Here is a 20,920-nt window from a genome sequence, read left to right on the forward strand (position 1 = left end):
GGCTGGCTTGGGGGACTGCGGCACCGCGGGGACCGAGGCACAGCGGGGGGATGGCGGCAAGGCGGGGGATGGCGGCACCGCTGGGACGGCGGCACCGCGGGGGATCGCGGCAAGGCGGGGGATCGCGGCACCGCGGGGAATCGGGGGATGGCAGCACGGTGGGGGATCGCGGCACGGCGGGGATGGCGGCACGGCGGGGGATCGCGGCAGATCGCGGCAGATCGCGGCAAGGCGGGGGATCGCGGCACTGCGGGGATGGCGGCACGGCAGGGGATCGCGGCAGCAAGGGGGTTATGGCTTAGGGGACTCGAGGCACGGTGGAGGATCGCGGGAATGAGGCGGGGCTGGTTTAGTGGACCCGTGGCACAGCGGGGGATCGCGGCAAGGCGGGGGATCGCGGGCATGAGGCGAGGCTGGTTTAGTGGACCTGCAGCTTGGTGGGGGATTGCAGCATGGCGGGGGATCGCGGGAGCGAGGTGGGCTGGCTTAGTGGACTCGCGGCATGGTGGGGGATCGCGGCAGCGAGGGGGTTATGGTTTAGTGGACTCGCGGCATGGCGGGGGATTGCAGCATGGCGGGGGATCGCGGGAGCGAGGTGGGCTGGCTTAGTGGACTCGCGTCAAGGCGGGGGATTGCAGCATGGCGGGGGATCGCGGGAGCGAGGTGGGCTGGCTTAGTGGACTCGTGGCATGGTGGGGGATTGCAGCATGGCGGGGGATCGCGGGAGCGAGGTGGGCTGGCTTAGTGGACTCGCGTCAAGGCGGGGGATTGCAGCATGGCGGGGGATCGCGGGAGCGAGGTGGGCTGGCTTAGTGGACTCGTGGCATGGTGGGGGATTGCAGCATGGCGGGGGATCGCGGGAGCGAGGTGGGCTGGCTTAGTGGACTCGTGGCATGGTGGGGGATTGCAGCATGGCGGGGGATCGCGGGAGCGAGGTGGGCTGGCTTAGTGGACTCGTGGCATGGTGGGGGATTGCAGCATGGCGGGGGATCGCGGGAGCGAGGTGGGCTGGCTTAGTGGACCCGCGGCATGGCGGGGGATCGCGGGAGCGAGGGGGTTATGGCTTAGTGGACCCGCGGCATGGCTGGGGATCGCAGGAGCAAGGCGGGGCTGGTTTAGGGGGGGCTCGCAGCACGGGAGCGAGGCAAGGATACTGTGCTTTGACTCATATAAAGGAATCAGAGGTATTGTTCTTATTTTAGATGATTAATATTAAGTGCATCTTAGGCAATAGTTTCCTCCTTGTATGTAGGTTAGCAGTCAAAATTATTTTGTGACTGCAGGCTTTCCTTAATAACTAAGATTATTATTTTCTTTGTCCTAATTTATAGATTATGAGCACACCCCAGAGACTAACCAGTTCCGGAAGTGTTCTGATCGGGAGCCTGTAAACCCCTGCACCAGTGATGGTCACTCAGATGCACATAGCAGAAGCCACTGGCTGGGTCCAAAGGTAAGACTGCTGTTACAAGTTACTATTTTTAAAACTTTTTTTTTAAAGCTCCAACAGAGTTAGAGCCAAGATGGAGGCATGGGTAGAAATCCTTTGCTTCCTTACACAACCAAAGGGAGGATAACAACCAATCTAAAAACAATAAACAACCAGAAGTGCCAGGAAAATCAAACTGCATGTAACTCCAACAACTAAGGAGTTAAAAAAACATTCACCAGACAGGTAGGAGGGCAGAACTGGGCAGCTGGGTGGGCAGAGAGGACCCCCCCACAAGGCAGCAGAGCTAGGCAGGGCTGGCTGAATGGGAAACTAAAGACTTAAGCTAGCTATAAACTATTGCCTGGGGTTTGCCAGGTCAGGAAAAACTCCCAAGACAGAGTTCCTTGAAAAATGGGGCTAGAGCAGAGCAAAGGAGCCATGTTCCCTTTCTGACCCCTCCCAACCCACAGCACCACAATGCAACAAAGAGGGTTGCCCCACCCTAGCAAATACCTAAGGCTCCCCCGCCCCCCCCACCCCCCGTATAACACAAGAGGTGCACAGAGACAAAGAAATGTGGTCTACATAGAACAGATCAAAACTCCAGAAAAAGAACTAAGCAAGGAGGAGCTATCTGATTCAGAGTTCAAAACACTGATAATCAGGACACTCACAGAAACGATTGAGCTCTGGGTCACAAAATGAAGGAAGGCAGGCAGGCTACCCAAAGTGAAATAAAGCAAAATATACCAGGAACCAACAGTGAAGGGAAGGAACCTGGGACTCAAATCAACGATGTGGAACAAAAGGAAGAAACAAACATTCAACTGGAACAGAATGAACAAACAAAAATTCAAAAAAATGAGGAGAGGCTTAGGAACCTCTGGGACAGCTTTAATTGTTTCAATATCCAAATCACAGGGGTACCAGAAGGAAAAGAACAATAGCAAGAAGTTGAAAAGTAATTTGAACAAATAATGAAGGAAAACTTCCCCAATCTGGCAAAGGAAATAGACTTCCAGAAAGTCCAGGAAGCCCAGAGAGCCCCAAAGAAATTGGACCCAAGGAGGAATATACAAAGGTACATCATTAAATTACCCAAGATTAAAGATAAAGAGAGAATCTTAAAAGCAGCAAGAGGAAAGAAGATGGTTACCTACAAAAGAGTTCCTATAAGACTATCAGTTGATTTCTCAAAAGAAACCTTGCAGGCAGGAAGGGGCTGGGAAAGAAGTATTCGAAGTCATGCAAGCCAAGGACCTACAACCAAGATTACTCTATCCAGCAAAGCTATCATTTAGAATGGGAGAGCAGATGAAGTGCTTCCCAGATAAGGTAAAGTTCAAGGAGTTCCATCTTCACCAAGCCCTTATATGGTTAAAGGGACTCACCAAGATAGAAGACAGAAGATCAAAAACTATGAACAGTAAAATGACACCAAACTCACAACTATCAACAACTGAACCTAAAAAAAAACCCCAAAAAACAAAAGCTAAGTAAACAACTAGAACAGGAACAGAATCACAGAAATGGAGATCACATTGAGGGTTTTCAGCAGGGAGGGGGAGGGGAAGGGGGGGAGGTACGGGGAATAAGAAGCATAATTAGTAAGCATAAAATAGATGGGGAGAGGTTAAGAATGGTATAGGAAACAGAGAAGTCAAAGAAATTACATGTACAACCCATGGACATGAACTAAGGGGTGGGGTGGGGGGAGCTGGAGGTTGGGGGATGCAGGACTAGGAGGGAAATTGAGAAAACTGTAATAGCATAATCAATAAAATATACTTAAGAAAAAAAGTACAACTAGGCAGTTACAGAATAGCCATGGGGATATAATAAAGTATAGCGTATGAAATGGAGTAGCCAAAGAAGTTATATGCATGATCCATGGACAATGGTGTGGGGATTGCCTCAGGGAGTGGGGGGGTGCTGGGTAAGATAAAAATTGGGACAACTGTAATAGCATAATCAATAAAATAAATTTTAAAAATTACATAAAAATTAGATACTGAAAACAAAATACTTAAATAGCCATTAATATGGATTTTAAAAAATTCAGTAGTATAAATTTAAAACAAAGTATCAATGTCTTAAGAAACAAAGGCTTAGGAATAATATAATCCAAAGCTTGATATTTCTACTCTGCCACTGGTGATGAGCAATTCTAAAGTGGTCACAAGCCGTTGGGAACTAGTTAAGAATCCAGTGCTGGATTACCTCCACCCAGCTGACAAAAGACAAATTCCCACAGTGCCAATTGGATATTGTAGGGGTGTGATGTTTAGGGGCTGATGATGTAAGTAGTTTCATTAGAGGCAAGAAAGTTCATTATCTACTCACTGTTGCTTTTTGGAACAACCCCTTACCAGTATCCTTTCGCAGAAATCTAACCTGGATCAACTTCACTATTTTAAGGGAATTTGTTACACAAGAGTGAATCTGAGGTCCACTACCCACAAAGCTCGGTTAGATAGAAGGAAGTGATGAGCAATAAATATTGATGGGTCCCAACCAAAAGTCTGCATGAGAAAGCTAAGCTCTAAAGAAAGGCACCAGTGGGAGTAAAATTAGCAGTTAGATGGATTTAGAATTAAATTAAATCTTCCATTAAAAATCTAGGCACCAATATTTATAATATCATATAAATTTATAAAATATCTCTTTTGTTAGTCCTGCATTTAATATCCACAACCCCTGCTACTCATGAGTGACTTTGAAGAAGTCCATGATCTGTAGTAATATGTAATATTACCCAAGTAGAACTTCTAATGTTTGTTGACACACTGGCACGTGTGTGTCACTTAGTGAGCCTAGCCAACTGTAACAACATTTGCATCTAAAAGCAGTTTTACTATTTTACATGTGTGCATTTTATGGTAGAAATTGTATGCTAATAAGGCACTACCAACTATCTCTTGGGAAATGTACAGAATCTCTAAGACAATAAAAACTTAGAATAGAGAAAAGGTATAATTTCATTCACAACTAAAAATCATAGCACTGTATCAAGTAAAGCTTAGAAATAAAAAAGATATTTAATAGGATTCCACCAGGAATCATTATCATTGAGTCAGAGCCTATGGCACATATTCATTAACTCCCACAGACTGTTAAACGTGACATTCCTTTGGTATTAGTCAACAATAATGTGATTGTGTATTAACCTGGTCAAGAAAAGAGCGGGTACAGAACAGGAGACACAAGACACGTACTACTAGTGTGGAACACTAAAATTAAAAAGCATTATGAGTTAAATTAAGGAAAGTACAATTTCTAAACTGTAAAACACTACCTCATTGTATACTTTAACATGGAAATATGTACATAATACTTAGTAAAAAAAAAGTTGCAAAATAGGGTATATAAGTTTAATTTATAAAAATGAAATATACACATACCACTATACAAAATTACTACAAGTCCATCTACTAAAACATTGATAGAAGTTACCTTTGTTGGTAGGATTTCAGATTTTTTTAAATGTTCATTTAGATTTTTTAAGTTTCTACTACCAGCGTGTATTACTTTTTAGTAAAGAAACATGAACAAAAAGTTTTTTAAATTACTTGAAGCTACTTTGCAGGGTCAGAAACCTAAATCTGTAAACACTTTAGAAAATGTATTTGGTATTCTTTGATACAGTCACACAAAAGTTCAGTTTTACTCACATCTGTTACCATTTTTTATATTTGGATTGTAGCAAAACAAGTTTTTTGTTGTTTGTTTTTTGAAAGGGCAGTTATGAGTTCAGCAAAACATATCCTTTGAAGCCAGGGATAGTGGATAATGATAGCCATATGATACAGTTCTGGCCAATGATATGTAAAAACAGGAGCTGCTAGTGGGGCATCTGAAGAAGCTTGTTGAATGGGACTTCCTAACTCAGCAGTGGCTGGATATGCTAAACTTAATCAAAGCTTTCCACAGTCTCATGGTGCTGAGCAGATAAAAATTATAGTCCAGGACCCACCAAGACAGTAAATACCCAGGCTTTCTGCTGGAACCTCTAAAAGACTATGCCCGAGTTGTAAGAATGAACAACATAAATCAGCCCTTACAAGGACTAAAACCTAGCCTGAAATCAGTTGAATCCCTAACTGGATTAAGGTAAACTGCCTCTAATCTACCCCATGCCAAAAGCAAAGTGAATCTCTGGAGAAAGAAAAGAAATTACCCAGGGCTTCAAATTATCTCTAAAATATTAAATATTTCAGTGTCTAGCATTCCATCAAAAATTACTAAGCATGCCAGAAGACAACACCAAAAACACAAAACTGGCAAAAAGCAGTAGACTTACAGGAGATGTAGATGTTGGAGTTAACTGACAGAGGTTAAAAAGCCACTTAAAAATATTTTTAAGATAAAAAAATGAAAAACCTAGCCATTAAGTGGACACTATAAAATGTATCAAATGAAAAATTTAGAATTAAGCAATAAAATAACTAAAATGAGAGTGTATTCAACAGAAGATTAGCCACAGCTAAAAAAAAGGACGGGTAAATGGGAGATAGAGTAGTCAGTAGAAAATATCTACAAATGAAGCAGAGAGAGAATAAGAGGCATAGCAAAATGGTCTATTATTCATGTAATTATAGTCCCAGGAGAGAGAAGAAGGAATAGGGAAGAAAACGGATAAAGAGATAATTGCCTGAAGTTTTCCAAAACTGAACAATGATATAAGGCAAAAATTTAAGAGCCCCTAGGAACACTCAAATAGGATAAATATAAAGAAAACCACTCAAAGGCACAGCATAGTAAAACTGATGAAAGTATAAGATAAAGAGAAAATCCTAAAAGTAACTGAAAAAAAAGAGTCATAGCCTATAAAGAAGAAACAGTAAGACTAACAAGGAATTATGTTTGATCAGAAGCACGTAATGTGATCTGGTCCACAACTACTTTCTTATCCAGTATCTAAGGGAGATTCAATGACAAAATAATATTTATATATGTCAGAAAACACTGGAAGATCAAATATCTGGTACTATACTCCCTACTTTTAATTAAAACCAAATTCTTGGAAGACATTATTCTATATGTATTACACAGCATTGATTATGTTACGTTGGTACATGCAACTGCATCACACCAATCTTTATCAGCATATTTAGGAAATTGTATTATCCTGGTACTATCTGAAGGTTTAATATTTTATATACCAATTTTATTTCAATTACTTTTATAAAAATGTCACAGAAAAATCTGTGATTATTTTAATTTTATATTATGTTATTCTTGGTATCCTAGAGAGAAGATATGTGAATTTCTGCATAGAGTTTGGGAAACTCAGATGAATATAGACATGTGAGCACAATACAATGCAAAGAATGCATGCATTTAAATCACGAGTCTAAACATTTTTTTAGTTTTTCTCACAAAACACTAAATTTTAACAACATTCCACATAAGAGAACTCTGCATATATCAACTGGTAAAAAACATTTTTTATATGAAGGAAAAATACCCAAACTTCTAGATTTCTGACAGATGTCTTCATATATAGTAATTAAATCTGTAAATCATTTTGGATATAACTACCTGTCAGATAAAAAAAATAAATATATTACTGTCTCTTATTTATGTATGGATAGATTTATTTTTCTCCTTAGAGAAGTATTTATTATGATCTAGAAGTCTAATTCCTTTATTATTTCATGTTAACAAATTTACAAATGAATTTTTTAAAAAATCAACTTGGCAATATTCAGTATGTCTTAATGGCATGTAAAAAAACCCCAACTTGTATTATTAGCTATAATCAATGCATTTCTTTTTTAATGATTACTTAAAGAGGGAGGGCAGAAGCCATATTTCAAAAGAAATATTATAAAACAATAACTTAGGGAGTGATACAGAAATTCAAGATGAGCTTGTTGGTAAGGACTTACTAAGTAATTACATCAAAAGGATGTGATTGACAGTATATCTAGATTTACTGCTTGTACAAGTTGTGTGAGACAAACACCCTTCATTAATGAGAGCACCAACTTCTCCATATGAGAGATTTGGTTTCATCAGTCTTACGTAAAGGCATGCTCTTTATGGTAGCACCTATCAAATAAATAGAGGAAAAATACTTAGTCTGTTATGTGTCCCAGGATCAAATAGCTAATGACATAGCTGCAGACCACCACAGCCAAAGAGAATTTAAAGAGAGGCACCAACACCAATCCATATTAATTTCACTTATGCGGCAAAGAATATGGGGAAAAGATGCCAAGTGAAGTAGGATGATGACCAGAAACTAAAGATGAGATTGCTTGAAAGAGAGAGTGTGCTCAACAATATCAAAAGTGCTGAAAAGTCATGTTCAAGAAGGACTGAAAAATGTCCACTAGACTTAGTGACACAATGTCAGAGGTGTAACATCAGTGAGAGCTGCTTGTGCTCGCCCTCTCTCTGACCAACTGTGGGGTCTGAAGGCAGCTTAGAGTGGGCTGAGATGAGAAGAGAATAGTTCAATACAGAAAAACTGCCAAAGTGTTAGAAAGTGTACTTAAGAAACGTTTGAAAAGAAAATTAAAAATAATTAACATTATTAAGAGCAGTAGTAAAGCATCTGGGAAATAAGTCCAGGTAAGAGGTTAGAGTTCTTAGCAAATTTTCAACAACCCATCTTAACTACTACTACTGGGATCTTTTCATTTCAGGGCTAAATTACATTTTCTCATGTTACTGAAACTGAAGGGAATCCTTTATACTGAAGTTCTCATTTCATAGGTGAAGATCCTTGGACAACTATAGGATAGCAACTATTTTGGGTACAAGTGCCTGCCAGTGGTAACGCTAGGAAATCAGACATCTTTCCCCTCTGAAGTAGAGATACCGATCACTTCTCTACCCAAATCCCTTTCATGGGGAACTTGCCTACCCAAAGTCCAAAATAAGACTGCTCTACAGTGACTTTACCCCCAGTCATATCAAATCAGACTGCAGTGGACATGTGACCCACATGTGGCCAAATTTCTCTCTAAATTATGGCAGAGAAATGAGATCTTAAAGAGTGAGGCTGCTATTTGGCTATATGGTCATGTAGACTCAAAGGCTGATGTGGCCTTTTTTTTTTTTTTTTAAGCCATTAACAAGAGACAAGAGATTAGACTTACAAAGAGAAGCAGAGGGAGAGGAATAGTCTCATCAGACATACAAAAAGAATACAGTGGAATCTCATCATATGGTATTTTTTTCCTTTTTCATTTTGCAAAGTGAATAGTTAATGAGAGAAAGATAGAAAACATTAGTTATTCGCATTACAAAATGAAAGAGAAAGGAAAAATACTATTGAAACAGTGAGCACTTACATTCAATGAGTACAATGAGCGTAAGAGTAGGGAGAAATGAATCACTGGATCTTAGTTCCCATGTGCCTCTTGCAGTATCTATTGCTCAATGAGTGGAAGTTTGAGGATACAGTATATATTTTAACTTCACCATGGCCTCAAATGCAAGCCAGCTGTTCTATGTAGTGGTCAACCAGAAACAAACCAAATACCCAACATTTTGTTGTACTTGATGAGAAATTTAAGTCTTCCAAAAGCAATTTTGACTATGTGACCTGTATCTAGTCTATTATTGTAAGAACCTGACCCCCACTTAAGATGCAGCTCCTCTGTAAATGGCTGACAACTTTCTAACTCCTGGTCAAATTGAAATTCCTGTAATTATACTCCAAGAAGTTTCCTAGGAACCGTTGAATGCCTCTTCCGTTTTCTTTGAGTTTATTTCAGTAGGCTTCTGTTCCTTATACTCAGATGTTCCCTAAGAGATCCTCCTAATAATCTCTGTTGAGGCCTTTTTATGGCCAATAGTATAGAATAAGGAAAGGCAGTAAAGCACTGTGGTTAAGAGTTTTAGAATCACACCAGATCTCTTCTGTAATCATGGCTCCTTTACTTAATAGTGCTGTGACTTTGGAGACATCATTTAACTTCTATGAAACTATTTTCTATATCTGTAAAATGGAGATAATGCTACCTATAGTATTAGTACTGTGCTTGGTATAGACTATTATAATTACTAATAGTAATAATTAGATGGAATTTCTGAACTCATTCTGTCTTACAGCTTTTTCCTATGGCCCCATCAATAATTCGCATATCCATGATATTTTTGTAAAATTTTATAAAAGTTATGCAAGTGAATGATTTATTAAAAAGTAAGATTTGTATGAATTACAGACTGCTTTTCTGTTTCTAGACTCACAAAGTTAATTTAGTATTCCTAGATCAGTTTTGGGGCCAAACAAGAATATTCCCAGTGGTACTGTATGAACCTGAAAAGTGTTATGCATTCTTCCTACCTCCTAAATTTTATTTTCAATACGCAGTAGATCTTTTAAATACTGAGTAAGTATCATTTAAGAAAAAAGAGCTGTAAAGATTATACTCATGTTTATGAAACTAACTCACAGCAAATAAATGTTGACATTATATCTAACAGTTAAATGATGTTTCCAGACTTTCCACCTTTCAGAAATGAGTTTTACGTATACCATCAAATAAAAGCTTGTTACTTAGTAGTAGTTTCTCATACCATCTCCAAGAATTATATAAAGTATTACTATAAAGGCCTTTCTACTTTTTGAGAACTAAGGCCCTTAAATCCTTCAGAAAATTTACATTGGTCATAAGAATGGATTTTGTTAACTGCATCTTAAAATAACCCTCAAATTTCATTTTAGACCAAATTCTCAAAGCCTATTCTTATCTTGCTTTTTGTTAAAACTTTAATTTAGAACTTTCGTATCTGCCTTTTCATAAAGGTGTATTAGGGAAATGGCCACCTGATCGACTGGGAGTAAACAAATATTTTATATTTGGATAGCATTTAACTTTCACAATACTCTTAAAGGTATCTATTTCACATCATATGAATCGACACAGCAACTTTTATTTCCACTTTATAGAAATAAAATTCAAGGTCAGTAACCACATATGAAAATTAGGACCTAAATTTTCTGACTTCTGACTTTCTAGCCCTTTCTACTTCATCACATTGCCTGTCACCCGGATCATTTACCATACTGTATAACTAGGATCTATGAATAATGGTAATTGTCAAATGGAAGGAAAAGAACCTTAATATGGGGTACAGTAGCTAAAACAGGAAACTTTGAAATTATATTTTGTACTTAAGAAGAGGTTTTAGTATACCAATACTTAATTTTTTGAGAATTTAATCAAAGAGAATGCTTGAGAGGTAATGAGGAAATAGAGACACACACACTTTATTTGTGAATATCTGTGGGTGTGTGCACAGCACTTTTTTCTTCTCTTAAACTTGAGTCACAATAGCAAATTATAGCTTCTTTTAGAGAGGAAGAATTCTGCTTGCAATTATGCGTTTGGGAAATGGTTTCACAATCCTTACCATATTTTATAAATAAATAGGGTTATTAAAAAAAGGATTCTTCTTAGATAGAACAATTTCTAATAAGAAAAACTCAGATTTTCCAGAAACAAATAGAATGTATAAGACACACGGCTAAATATCTGTCTTTATGCACACATAGAATTTGTAAGACCTCTTATTTTGGCAAGAGGAAAGAAAAGCTTTAAAAAGAGTAACAATCCCCTTTGAAATAAAGGAGAGGTGAACAATACAAAGGGTGGGTATGAGAATAAAGGTGCTGTATGGTGAGCTCGGGCATGATTTGAATGAACAGCATTTTCCTATGTCTACTTTACTAGAAAGTAAAGTAAAAGCATCCTGGTCAGAACAGATGAAGTCACAGACATCTAGAAATTCTCCTCAAAGTCAGAATTAATAAAACACATTTTTCCTTTAAATTTTTTCCCCCATCTAGCCCTGACCAGTGTGGCTCAGTTGGTCAGGTGTCATTCCAAAAACCAAAGGGTCACCAGTTCAATTCCAGTCAGGGCATGTGTCTCCAGTACCATGCAAGAGGGCATGTGATAAACAGGCAACCAATAAAGGTTTCTCTCTCACATCAATGTTTCTCTCCCTCTCTTTTCTCTCTCCCTTCCCTTCTCTCTAAAAATAAATTTAAAAAAATAAAACTTTTCCCCATCTAAATAAACTTTAATAATCTGCTCCTGTGACTGATACAAAAGAACAAAGGGGAAAAATCCTCCCAATATAACCTCCTCACACACATACACGCACGTGTGTTATTCTTGAATTCATGTGGCAAGACATTTCCTTCTAGCTACTTAGTACCCAAAGGTCTAAAATATATGGTGCCAGAATTTAAAATAAGGTATAATAAGTTCTAAGTATATGAACTAGTATAATAGGTTTTCATTCTTTTTCTGTGTGACAATCTCCTACATCACTTCAATCACAAGTCTTAATATTTACCTGCACCTCTGAATTGGAGTCAACAGGCTGTAGTGAAAACCAAGTTTCTTTACCACTGTGGTTACACAAGTCTTCTTTTTTGATGGCTACTTTTCCTATAGGAAATAAGTACAAGAATATGAGGAAACATTACATATAATCCTTAGCACTGTTATATATAATACTTTGTAGAAAACATTTTAAAATAACATACCTATTGATACTAAAAATTCACTTTCACGAAGTATTTTTCTATATTCTAAAGAATAAAATGTGCTTTTTTTCCTTGTCCCTTGGCAGGCCCTCCTCTGGGTCATTTTGAATCAGGGGGTTTGACAAAAACTCAGTTGTTATTTACATGCAACTGCATTTTTTTAGTACTTAATCAGATTCAGTTTTCACCCAGAGTACAATCAGTGTAAAAAGTACTATCAATGTATTTATACAATGATAGTGCAAACTAATCCTTCCAATTCTTTAATGCTATGAATAAACTATATGTTTTATATCTGCATTTAATAAGAGTTTATAAGCCCCAGTTAAGAGAAAAATAAAAACATTGTACATCACAAACAATATTGAAAATTGACTTGAAAATTCTGGGAGATAAAAGCAAACTTTATTGTTTTTATCAAAATATTGCCAACACTGCTTATGCTGCATCAATGCGCGCGCACACACACAAAATCAAGACATCTCCTGAAAGGGCTTCTACCTCTCTGAGAAAGATAGAATACAATGAATAAAGTAGTATGAAGAGGAAGAAACAGAAATGTTCTTATTATAATGAAGTATTTGTCATGTTGGTGCAATGTATTTCCTTCCTCAATTTAAGTTTTAAGAAGTAGACATAGTTTTGCATATGACTGACAATTTATTTGAAGATTCTACACAAAAACTTCAACAAAGGATATACACTAATAGCCAAAAACAGTTCCCTTTCTCCTATCAAACAAGAATTTTCATTTTAAGTGCCCTAATTATACTTCAAGAGTATTTTTCACTTATGACCTATCCTGGTTTTTTAGTTCAACATTTGAAAACTTTTAGAAAACAATATGTCAGTTTTTGTGTATCAAGTGAAAAGGAAAAGCAAGACAGGAAAACAAAAGATTATCTTTGAAATTTTATTCTGGAATTAGATTATGGTGATGGTTGCACAACTCTGACAATATATTAAACAGCACTGTATGGTACACTTTAAAAGGGTGAGTTTTATGGTATGTGAATTACATCTCAATAAAGTTGTTTATAAAAATGTTTAAAGATTTTATTTTTTTAAAGGTTTTATTTATTTTTAGAGAGAGGGGAAAGGAAGGAGAAAGAAAGGGAGAGAAACATCAATGTGCAAGAGAAACATCAACTGGTAGGCTGCCTCTCACTCACCCCCAACTGGGGACCTGGCCCAAAACTCAGGCATGGGCCCTGACCAGGAATTGAACTGGCAACTTTTTGGTTCACAGGCTGGTGCTCAGTCCACTGAGCCACACCAGCCAGGGCCATATTAAAATTTTTGATAAGCTTATCTTTCTAGTCATGACTGAAACTCAAACTATAAAGACTACCTATATATATGTATGATTTTAAGGAAAATGTTTACGGCTACTTTTATTTTCATTAGAGTGACAACTGTATTAATATACAACCCAAAAGAGAACTACTGAAAATTTATCAGCTATATTAACACCTGTGAAATTGTTAAATTAAGAAATTAGCCCTCACAATAAGCATGAATCTTTCCAAATTTCTTTTAAATATATTGGATGAAATCTAATGTGAAGGTCAAAATCTTCATGTAAATATAGAACACTTATAATTTATTCAAATCTAATAGGAAATGACATTAGGAAAATAATATATTTCAGCCTTTGAGGGACACTGAATTTAAGATACAAAATAATGAAAAAAAAAAAGAAATTCTTCCATTACTGAATATACAGATTACAAGCCAAGTACAGAATTCAAGCATTAACTGGAACACTTGAATATTCTTTGTGCTGCTGAAGGAGTTTAGGTTAAAAGCCAAATCATACAAATCTCTCGGTATGTTTACCTACAGATTTTATCAAATTCCTGACAAATCAATATAATACCAAGAATAGCTTAGGATTCAGAATTATGACAAAGGAAGGATTCGATATTGTTCATCACAAGTAACTCAAATTATCACAGTTCTATAAAGTGGTTCCACTTACCACTGATTTCACAAGATAAAAATGATAAGGCAATGTACAACAGCTTCATACATATATATGCACATATACATATACACACACAGATCTACACTTCCTATAGCTGAAGTTATATTTTGAGAACCACTCACCTCCTTCTTTAAAAACCTTAGTATCTATCAATGAATCTTTTATGTCCTCTCCCCAGAAAGACTGCATAGATATTATCTAGTATATAATCTTAAGAGGGTTTACCCATCATCCAGAAACGTGCTGGTAAGCCCTGGTTAAGATCCCTATTCTACAATTTCCAGGATTTTTGGTTTCATAGATAATTTATGAATATGTATGTAGCTGTACCTTTATGTATACATATAGTATATACAAACATCACTAGAGCAGGCACCCAACTTAAAAATAGCATTTTTAAATAAGTTTATTTAGAAATTTACTGGTTTGATTCACTTACTCATTCAACAAATAATCACAGTGGCACTGTTTTTTAAATGGGATCTGATTTCCAGACTCCCCTAACCAAAGTTTATTTAACCAATAATGCATTGAAAAACTACATTAGGAATCTGCCTGTTCTATTTATGACTCACAACTCCGTATCACTGGAAATATATCTTTTGTTACAGTTGCCTTCCCAAAAGAGAATCATTTTTTAGTTCACAGGTTAAAAAAAAAAAATCCCAGAAGGATGTGCCCTCTGCCTCCTACTTCATTCATATCTTATGTATCCATGGTACTCATTGTCATGAAAGAGTTGAATGGTTCTTCTCTTCTGAGAGAGAAACCCTTCTCTCACCAGCTGCATAAATAAGCCATTCATAAATTGAGAAAAACTTGCCATTTTACTACCAGCCCTTATTCTTATTGAAGTCCTTTTTAAGATGTCAGTTTCTGAAATGTGAAGATTTAGTTGCATGAGATTAGCCTGAAGAAGCAAGGAAGAGTACATGAATGATCCCAAGAAGTCAGAGAAACTGTTAGGTAGGAATGACAGAGGAAAATAAAGAAAATACTTGAAGTCATTAGGTATTAGGATACCTGCAACATGTTCATCAGTCCTAGGGAATCAAACAAAGAGGAAGGGGAAGGAGGAGGGAGGGAAAAGAGAATGAATGAGAGGGAAAGAGAGGTGGGGAGGGTAAAGGGCAAGGGGATATAGAAGAGGAAAGGAGAGGGACAGATATGGGAAGGACAAGTTTCTGAAATACAAAAACATAAGGCCAAAAAACCTTTCATCATTCTTGTTTTGAGTACCCCTAGTTAAGCTGGTTAGATGGCAAGTATTGGTTATGAAAGGCAGGCAGCCTAATACAGTGCAAAGAGCACTGAACTGGGGGAAAAAAAAAAAAAAAAGCCAGCACTTACTGAACACTCACCAGATAGTAGACATTCTCACATATTTTGTTTAATCTTCATAATGATCTTGGGTGTAGAGAGTATAATCACCATCTTACAGATGAGGAAAGCTTAACAATATTTAGAAACCTGCCTGCTAACAAGTGCTAAGTCAGACTTCAAAACCAAGGCACCCCTGTCCATGTTCCTTCCAACACAGACATTCATTCAGTAGCCTAGTGTCAATTTTGTTACTAGTTAGCTATGTGATCTTGGGCTATTTAAACACTACCTCATTTACCTCCTCTATATTAGAAACAACTTTTAGCTTTAATGTTGTTAAAAACCTGTTCTGTGCTTCTAATGGTCCCAAAGATTGATTTAGTTTACTGTTTACTGCTTTAATTATTTTACTAGCCATGAAATCACCCACCTCAAAAAGAAAAATCACCCAGAACTACCCAACAAATTATTTGTAGGTGATAATTTCATTTCCTCACTGTCCTAACAAACTCATAGACAGAAAAAGCTTAGACCAAACATACAAGGTCTGTCCAGCCATTGTTAACATGATGAGAACGGTCTGCAGGACGTCCATGTAACCTGGCAGCCAAAGAGAGTAGACTGAAATGCACATGCATGAATAAGGATGACTTCACTATACTAGTCAGTGGGGGTGATAGATGCTGTTGAGTGAGCGTGTGTACTGTGTGGCTGTTGCATTCAAAATGACTGAGTGAGTAAAGCAATGAATCTGCATCAAATTTTGTGTTAAACTTGAACATTCCTCTGCAGAAAGTATTCGAAAGATTCAAAAGGCCGCAGCTGTAGGCAACTGGTGATTGGCAGCTTCATCACAACAACACACCCACTCAAGCCTCACTTCTTGTGCAGAGTCTGTTGGTGAAACATCTAATCACCTAGGTGACTCACCTCCCCTACAGCCTACATTTGGCGCCCTGTGACTTCTGGCATTTCCTAAACCTAAAATCACCTATAAAAGGGAAGAGATTTCAGACTATCGATGAGATTCAGGAAAATACAATGGGGCACTTGATGGCAATCGGGAGAACTGTGTGAGGTCTCAAGGTGCCTACTTTGAAGGGAGCTAAGGCGTCACCGTCCTGTGTACAATGTTCCTTGTATCCTCTTCAATAGATATCTTTATTTTTCATATTACATGGCTCAATATGAGGGGAGGAAACAAAAATGAAGGAATTGTGGGCAAAAAAACCATCTTTGTTGGTCTGTAAAAAAAATGTATTCTTAGCTTTCCAGCACCACTTCTATGCAGCATTTTCTTGCCAGCTATAAATACTGTGTTATATTTGGGCTCCATTTTTAGACACAGAATATTATTAGAAATTCCATCCTGATACAGATCATCAACTGGCAAAATCTCAACAGTCCCATTCCTAGTTGGACACCACAAGAAATGGCTGAAAGAGTAGATAAGAGTAATGACAAGTGTGACTGCATATACAAGATGAAATAGGACCAGAAGACTGAACAAATTCTGGCAGATAATCAACAACAGCAATTTAGTCGATGGCAATATTTCGATACCTCAGTGTATGGGGTTTAGGTGGATACACTTTGGTCTCTGGGGTAGACTGGTATAGTAGTGGTCTCTTTGGTGTGTGCCACTGTGTAGTCCCCTCCAGTAGACTCTGGGTTTGGCCATGTCACTTGTTTTCGCCAAAGCGACATCAGCAAATGTGACACAAGTAGAGGCTTAATAAGCACTTGTGCAGTAGTGGCTACCCTCTCGGAATCCTGACACCATGTGGAGAGGAAGACCTAGATAATAGCCAGCACTAGCCATCAGACATATGAGCCAGACGGTTCAGTCCAGTCATTCCCAGATAACTCATTAGTGTCAACTAGTGTCAATTAGTTTCCCCAGGTGAAACCAGCAGAAGAACCATCCAGTTTGGCTCTGCCCAAATTGACAACCTACAGTATCATAAACAAATGTATGGTTGCTGTACTAAGCCACTAAATATTGCAGTGGTTTATTCCATAGCAGTAGATAACTGAAGCAGTACCATGCAAACAGTCACCAAAGTACAGTCTCAGGCAAATTTTAAACAAGTAAGTTTGACTTAAGAGCTACATGCCAGCAGAAATTACAACTCAGAGCTATCTTAAATTCAGCCTGATTTTATAGCTAAAGTAGGCCTAAGAAAGTACAGTAACTTGTTTGAGATCATACAGCTAGTTATTGATAGTCATGACTGGAATTCACAACTCCAATACTCTGTTAACATTCTAGTAAAATTCTCTTATCAAATACTGTTCTGAACCCAGGGGAAAGAAAAAAAGTCGCCAAAGTTTACTAAGATACCACAGTTTGTTTAAGCCTAGATTCCTCTGAAGACTAAAATAACTCAAAAATACACATTAGGAGGTAAAATGTATATTTTAATTTTAATGTTATTAGGATCTTTACTGGAAATGGAAACACATATATATTCTTATATAAAGTTTTTCTTTTGTCTTTTCCTCAATTTTTAAAAAAAGTTGCTATACCTTAATATATTATACTTTTAAAGCCTCAACTTTACAATTTTCTTTTATAAAATTTGCACTAACTGTTCCTGGCATATAAGATGCCTAATATGAAAATAAATGCCCCATATCGATAAGTTATTACTTCTGGGAAAGGGACTGGAGGTGTGGGGGTCAGTGGTCAAAATTAATTAGGATTATCTGTAATGCTATAATAATTTTTTTACAAAAAGAGAAATATCCACATAGTACTTATACAACTAAAAATAAAAAACAAGCTCTAGTTATATTAGACCAGTACACATTCTCAGATCTCTAGCTCAAACTTCATGTCCAGAAAATGCTATGGCACTGTTTAATCTTCAACTGGGCAACTCAGAGTATAAAATAATTAAGGCACCTCAATTTCTGGTAGCTCAAAATTTTTTAAAAAGCCAACTTTATGAGTTAATGACAAAAGACAATGTTGAACTACAAAAATGTAAATATTGGGTTGGCCAAAAAGTCCATTTAGTAAAATAAAAGGCCACATTTTCCATTTTTACCAATAACTTTATTGATTTGGATATTTTGAGTATGTCAGCTATCTCCCATATGGGAAAACACTAATTGTTCTCAATTAATGTCTTGATTTGATCACTAACAACTTTAATTGATCTACTTGACCGTGGAGGCACAGTCCAGCATAAAATCTCCCAGCATGGAACTTGGCAAACCACTTTTGACACATTCAATCAGTCACAGCACCTTCTCCATACACTGCACAATTTTCTCTGTGTGTTTCAGTTGTGCTTTTACCTTTCTTGAAATAATAAAGCCTGATATGCTGAGAACGTTATATATTTTCTTCCATCTTCAATATTAAAATGGTTACACAAAAATTCACCAATTTTGGTAAGTTTTTTTTTAAATGCACACTGATATGACAGCGGTCACATCACAATCTAACAAAACTGTTTTGAATGAAGTTAAAGACAACTAAGTGCTATAGAGCCATCTTATAGAAAAAAGCAAATGAACTTTTTGGCCAACCCAATATTGATAAAAGCAAACAGCAAGACCATTTTCCAACTATAATTAAAGGGTATATATGTACTGTGTTTACTTTAATAATAATTCCTATGTATAAAAGGGAAAAAAATTCCTACTAAATATATGAATTTTATCTACTAATAAGAACAAACTTACTTGGAAAAAAGTTCTCAAACCAAGTTATAATTTTCTGATATCAATCCACAAAAATTTGGTTTTTACTTAAAGTTTTTTTACTTAAAATAAAAATTGATGCTTTTACTTTGAAAACACACACAATACAAACCAAAGGCAACTTTTGGAAGTCATATTTATAAACCTCAACTAAAGGCCTTTTCAAGAAATACTATATAACGATAACTATGATATGTGTACAAAGACCATGAAAATTACAAAATATTTTTTAAAAAAGACATGACTGTGAAAAGACACACACTCTCCTGAGTCTCTTAATCACCACCAGCTTCTGTCCAGTCCTCATCCTACTCTACCTCTCTCTAGTTGTTGACATTAAAAGATCTCCTTGCCTTCAATGATATTAATCTCTTATTTCTCTTTCTACCTTCCTTAAACACCTTATCAATCTTCACTGAAGCCTCATTTTCCTTAAAACACACTCCTTATCTTCTCCTGGGGAAATTTCATTCATTCCAGGGGAGACTTCAAGTATCACTTACTGCTAATGACTCTCAAATCCACATCTCCAGCTCTTTTCTCTAAGCTTCATATCTGCATTCCCAACAGTCAACCAAAGATGCTCCCCAGGTAACACAGATTTAACTTGTTTTAAACCAAACTCATCCTCTCCCCTTCCCAACCCCCACTCAAAACTGAATGCTCTTGCTGTGTTCTTTATATCAGTTAATGAATGACAGCCATGCTAACATTTTTTTAAACTCTTTTCCTTTCCACATCCTCTTTTCCCTTTAGTCCCTAAATCCTATTTGAAATTACTCCTGTGAAGTATATTCCCTCATTCTCATTTCCACTGCCATCACCTAATTCATCTCATTTGGTAATAGCCTCCTAGTTGGTCTCACTGCCTCTACTCTCTATTCTAAATTACAAACTATAGATTACATACCTAAAGTGTATGTGTGTATATATATATTTTTAAAGTGTGTGTATATACAGTTATCTATAATAACATATAATACTTTAAATATGTAATCAATAGACATTAGTTTATAGTTTGAAAGTTACTGTTGTAGGAAGTTGTTAAACTCTGAAAGTATATATGTATATGCAGTTACATGTAATTTTTAAAATGTTCCTCATTTTAAGAGACACAACACTACTGTCTATAGAATGAAGTCCAAATTCCTTAGCATGGCTCTTAGGGTCCATCACAACTTGACCCCAAGTTTATATTCCCAGCTTCTCCTTCTACCATCCTCCTCTTAAGTAACTTATATACTTCAGCAAACATACCACAAACATGATTCAACTTTTCTCCTCTGCTTCTGCTAATCCCTGTTACCTTGAAACAATCTGCTAATCCTCCACCTAACAAAATTAACTGTTCTCCCCTCTATGCTCCCAAGTACTTTGTTCATAACTCCAGCACAGAACCTATTATAATATATTAGCATTAGAGTAAATACAAGTCTGTCTCTGACAGTCTGGAAGGAAACTGAGTGTTATTCATCCTAACATTCCCATCCATTGTTTGCCATACAGAAGTATTTATAAATGTTTGTTTAACTGAATTGAGAAGAGAGCCTCAGAGGTGATCTATAATTAAAGGTTTGCTAGAAAGAGAAGACTATGTATAGAGGTAAAGAAGAAGTCAAAAGGAAGACAACTAGGAAAATACAATGTCATTAAGCTATCTTTTCCTGAGCAATCAAAACAGTCAAATATGACACAGAAGCAGATGAGAATTGTAAAACTGCCTTTTGTGACAGAAAAAATTATTTGCTATAGATATAGCTGACAAAAGCTAACATATTTAACAAATAAAGATGCATAAGAGTAAAAGATTTAACTCCAGCAAAAAAAAAAGGGTAAAAAATGAACAACTAATTCATAATAGAAAAATATAAAACATGAAAAATTCTTCAAATTCACTGATAATCAGAAAAATGGGAGTTAAAAAATTAAATATTACTTTTCACTTTTC

At 37.0% G+C, this 20,920-nt stretch overlaps 1 protein-coding gene and 1 long non-coding RNA gene across 7 annotated transcripts in view; one reads left to right on the forward strand and one right to left on the reverse strand.

Moving 5' to 3' along the window:
• The window catches only part of RASA2 (RAS p21 protein activator 2), a 119,052-nt gene that overhangs the window by 66,673 nt on the left and 31,459 nt on the right, over window positions 1-20,920 (reverse strand). For both annotated transcript variants that reach the window (XM_053929430.1, XM_053929429.1), the window contains exon 4: window positions 11,756-11,850. In XM_053929430.1, coding sequence (XP_053785405.1) covers window positions 11,756-11,850 — 95 coding nt within the window. The remainder of the gene's footprint in view (window positions 1-11,755; window positions 11,851-20,920) is intronic.
• The window catches only part of LOC112301114 (uncharacterized), an 82,471-nt gene that overhangs the window by 268 nt on the left and 61,283 nt on the right, over window positions 1-20,920 (forward strand). For all 5 annotated transcript variants that reach the window (XR_008427467.2, XR_011651543.1, XR_008427466.1 and 2 more), the window contains exon 2: window positions 1,332-1,453. This is a non-coding gene — a long non-coding RNA (uncharacterized lncRNA). The remainder of the gene's footprint in view (window positions 1-1,331; window positions 1,454-20,920) is intronic.

The sequence above is a fragment of the Desmodus rotundus genome, chromosome 8 (genome assembly GCF_022682495.2).
Source record: "Desmodus rotundus isolate HL8 chromosome 8, HLdesRot8A.1, whole genome shotgun sequence".
Taxonomy (NCBI): Eukaryota; Metazoa; Chordata; class Mammalia; order Chiroptera; family Phyllostomidae; genus Desmodus; species Desmodus rotundus.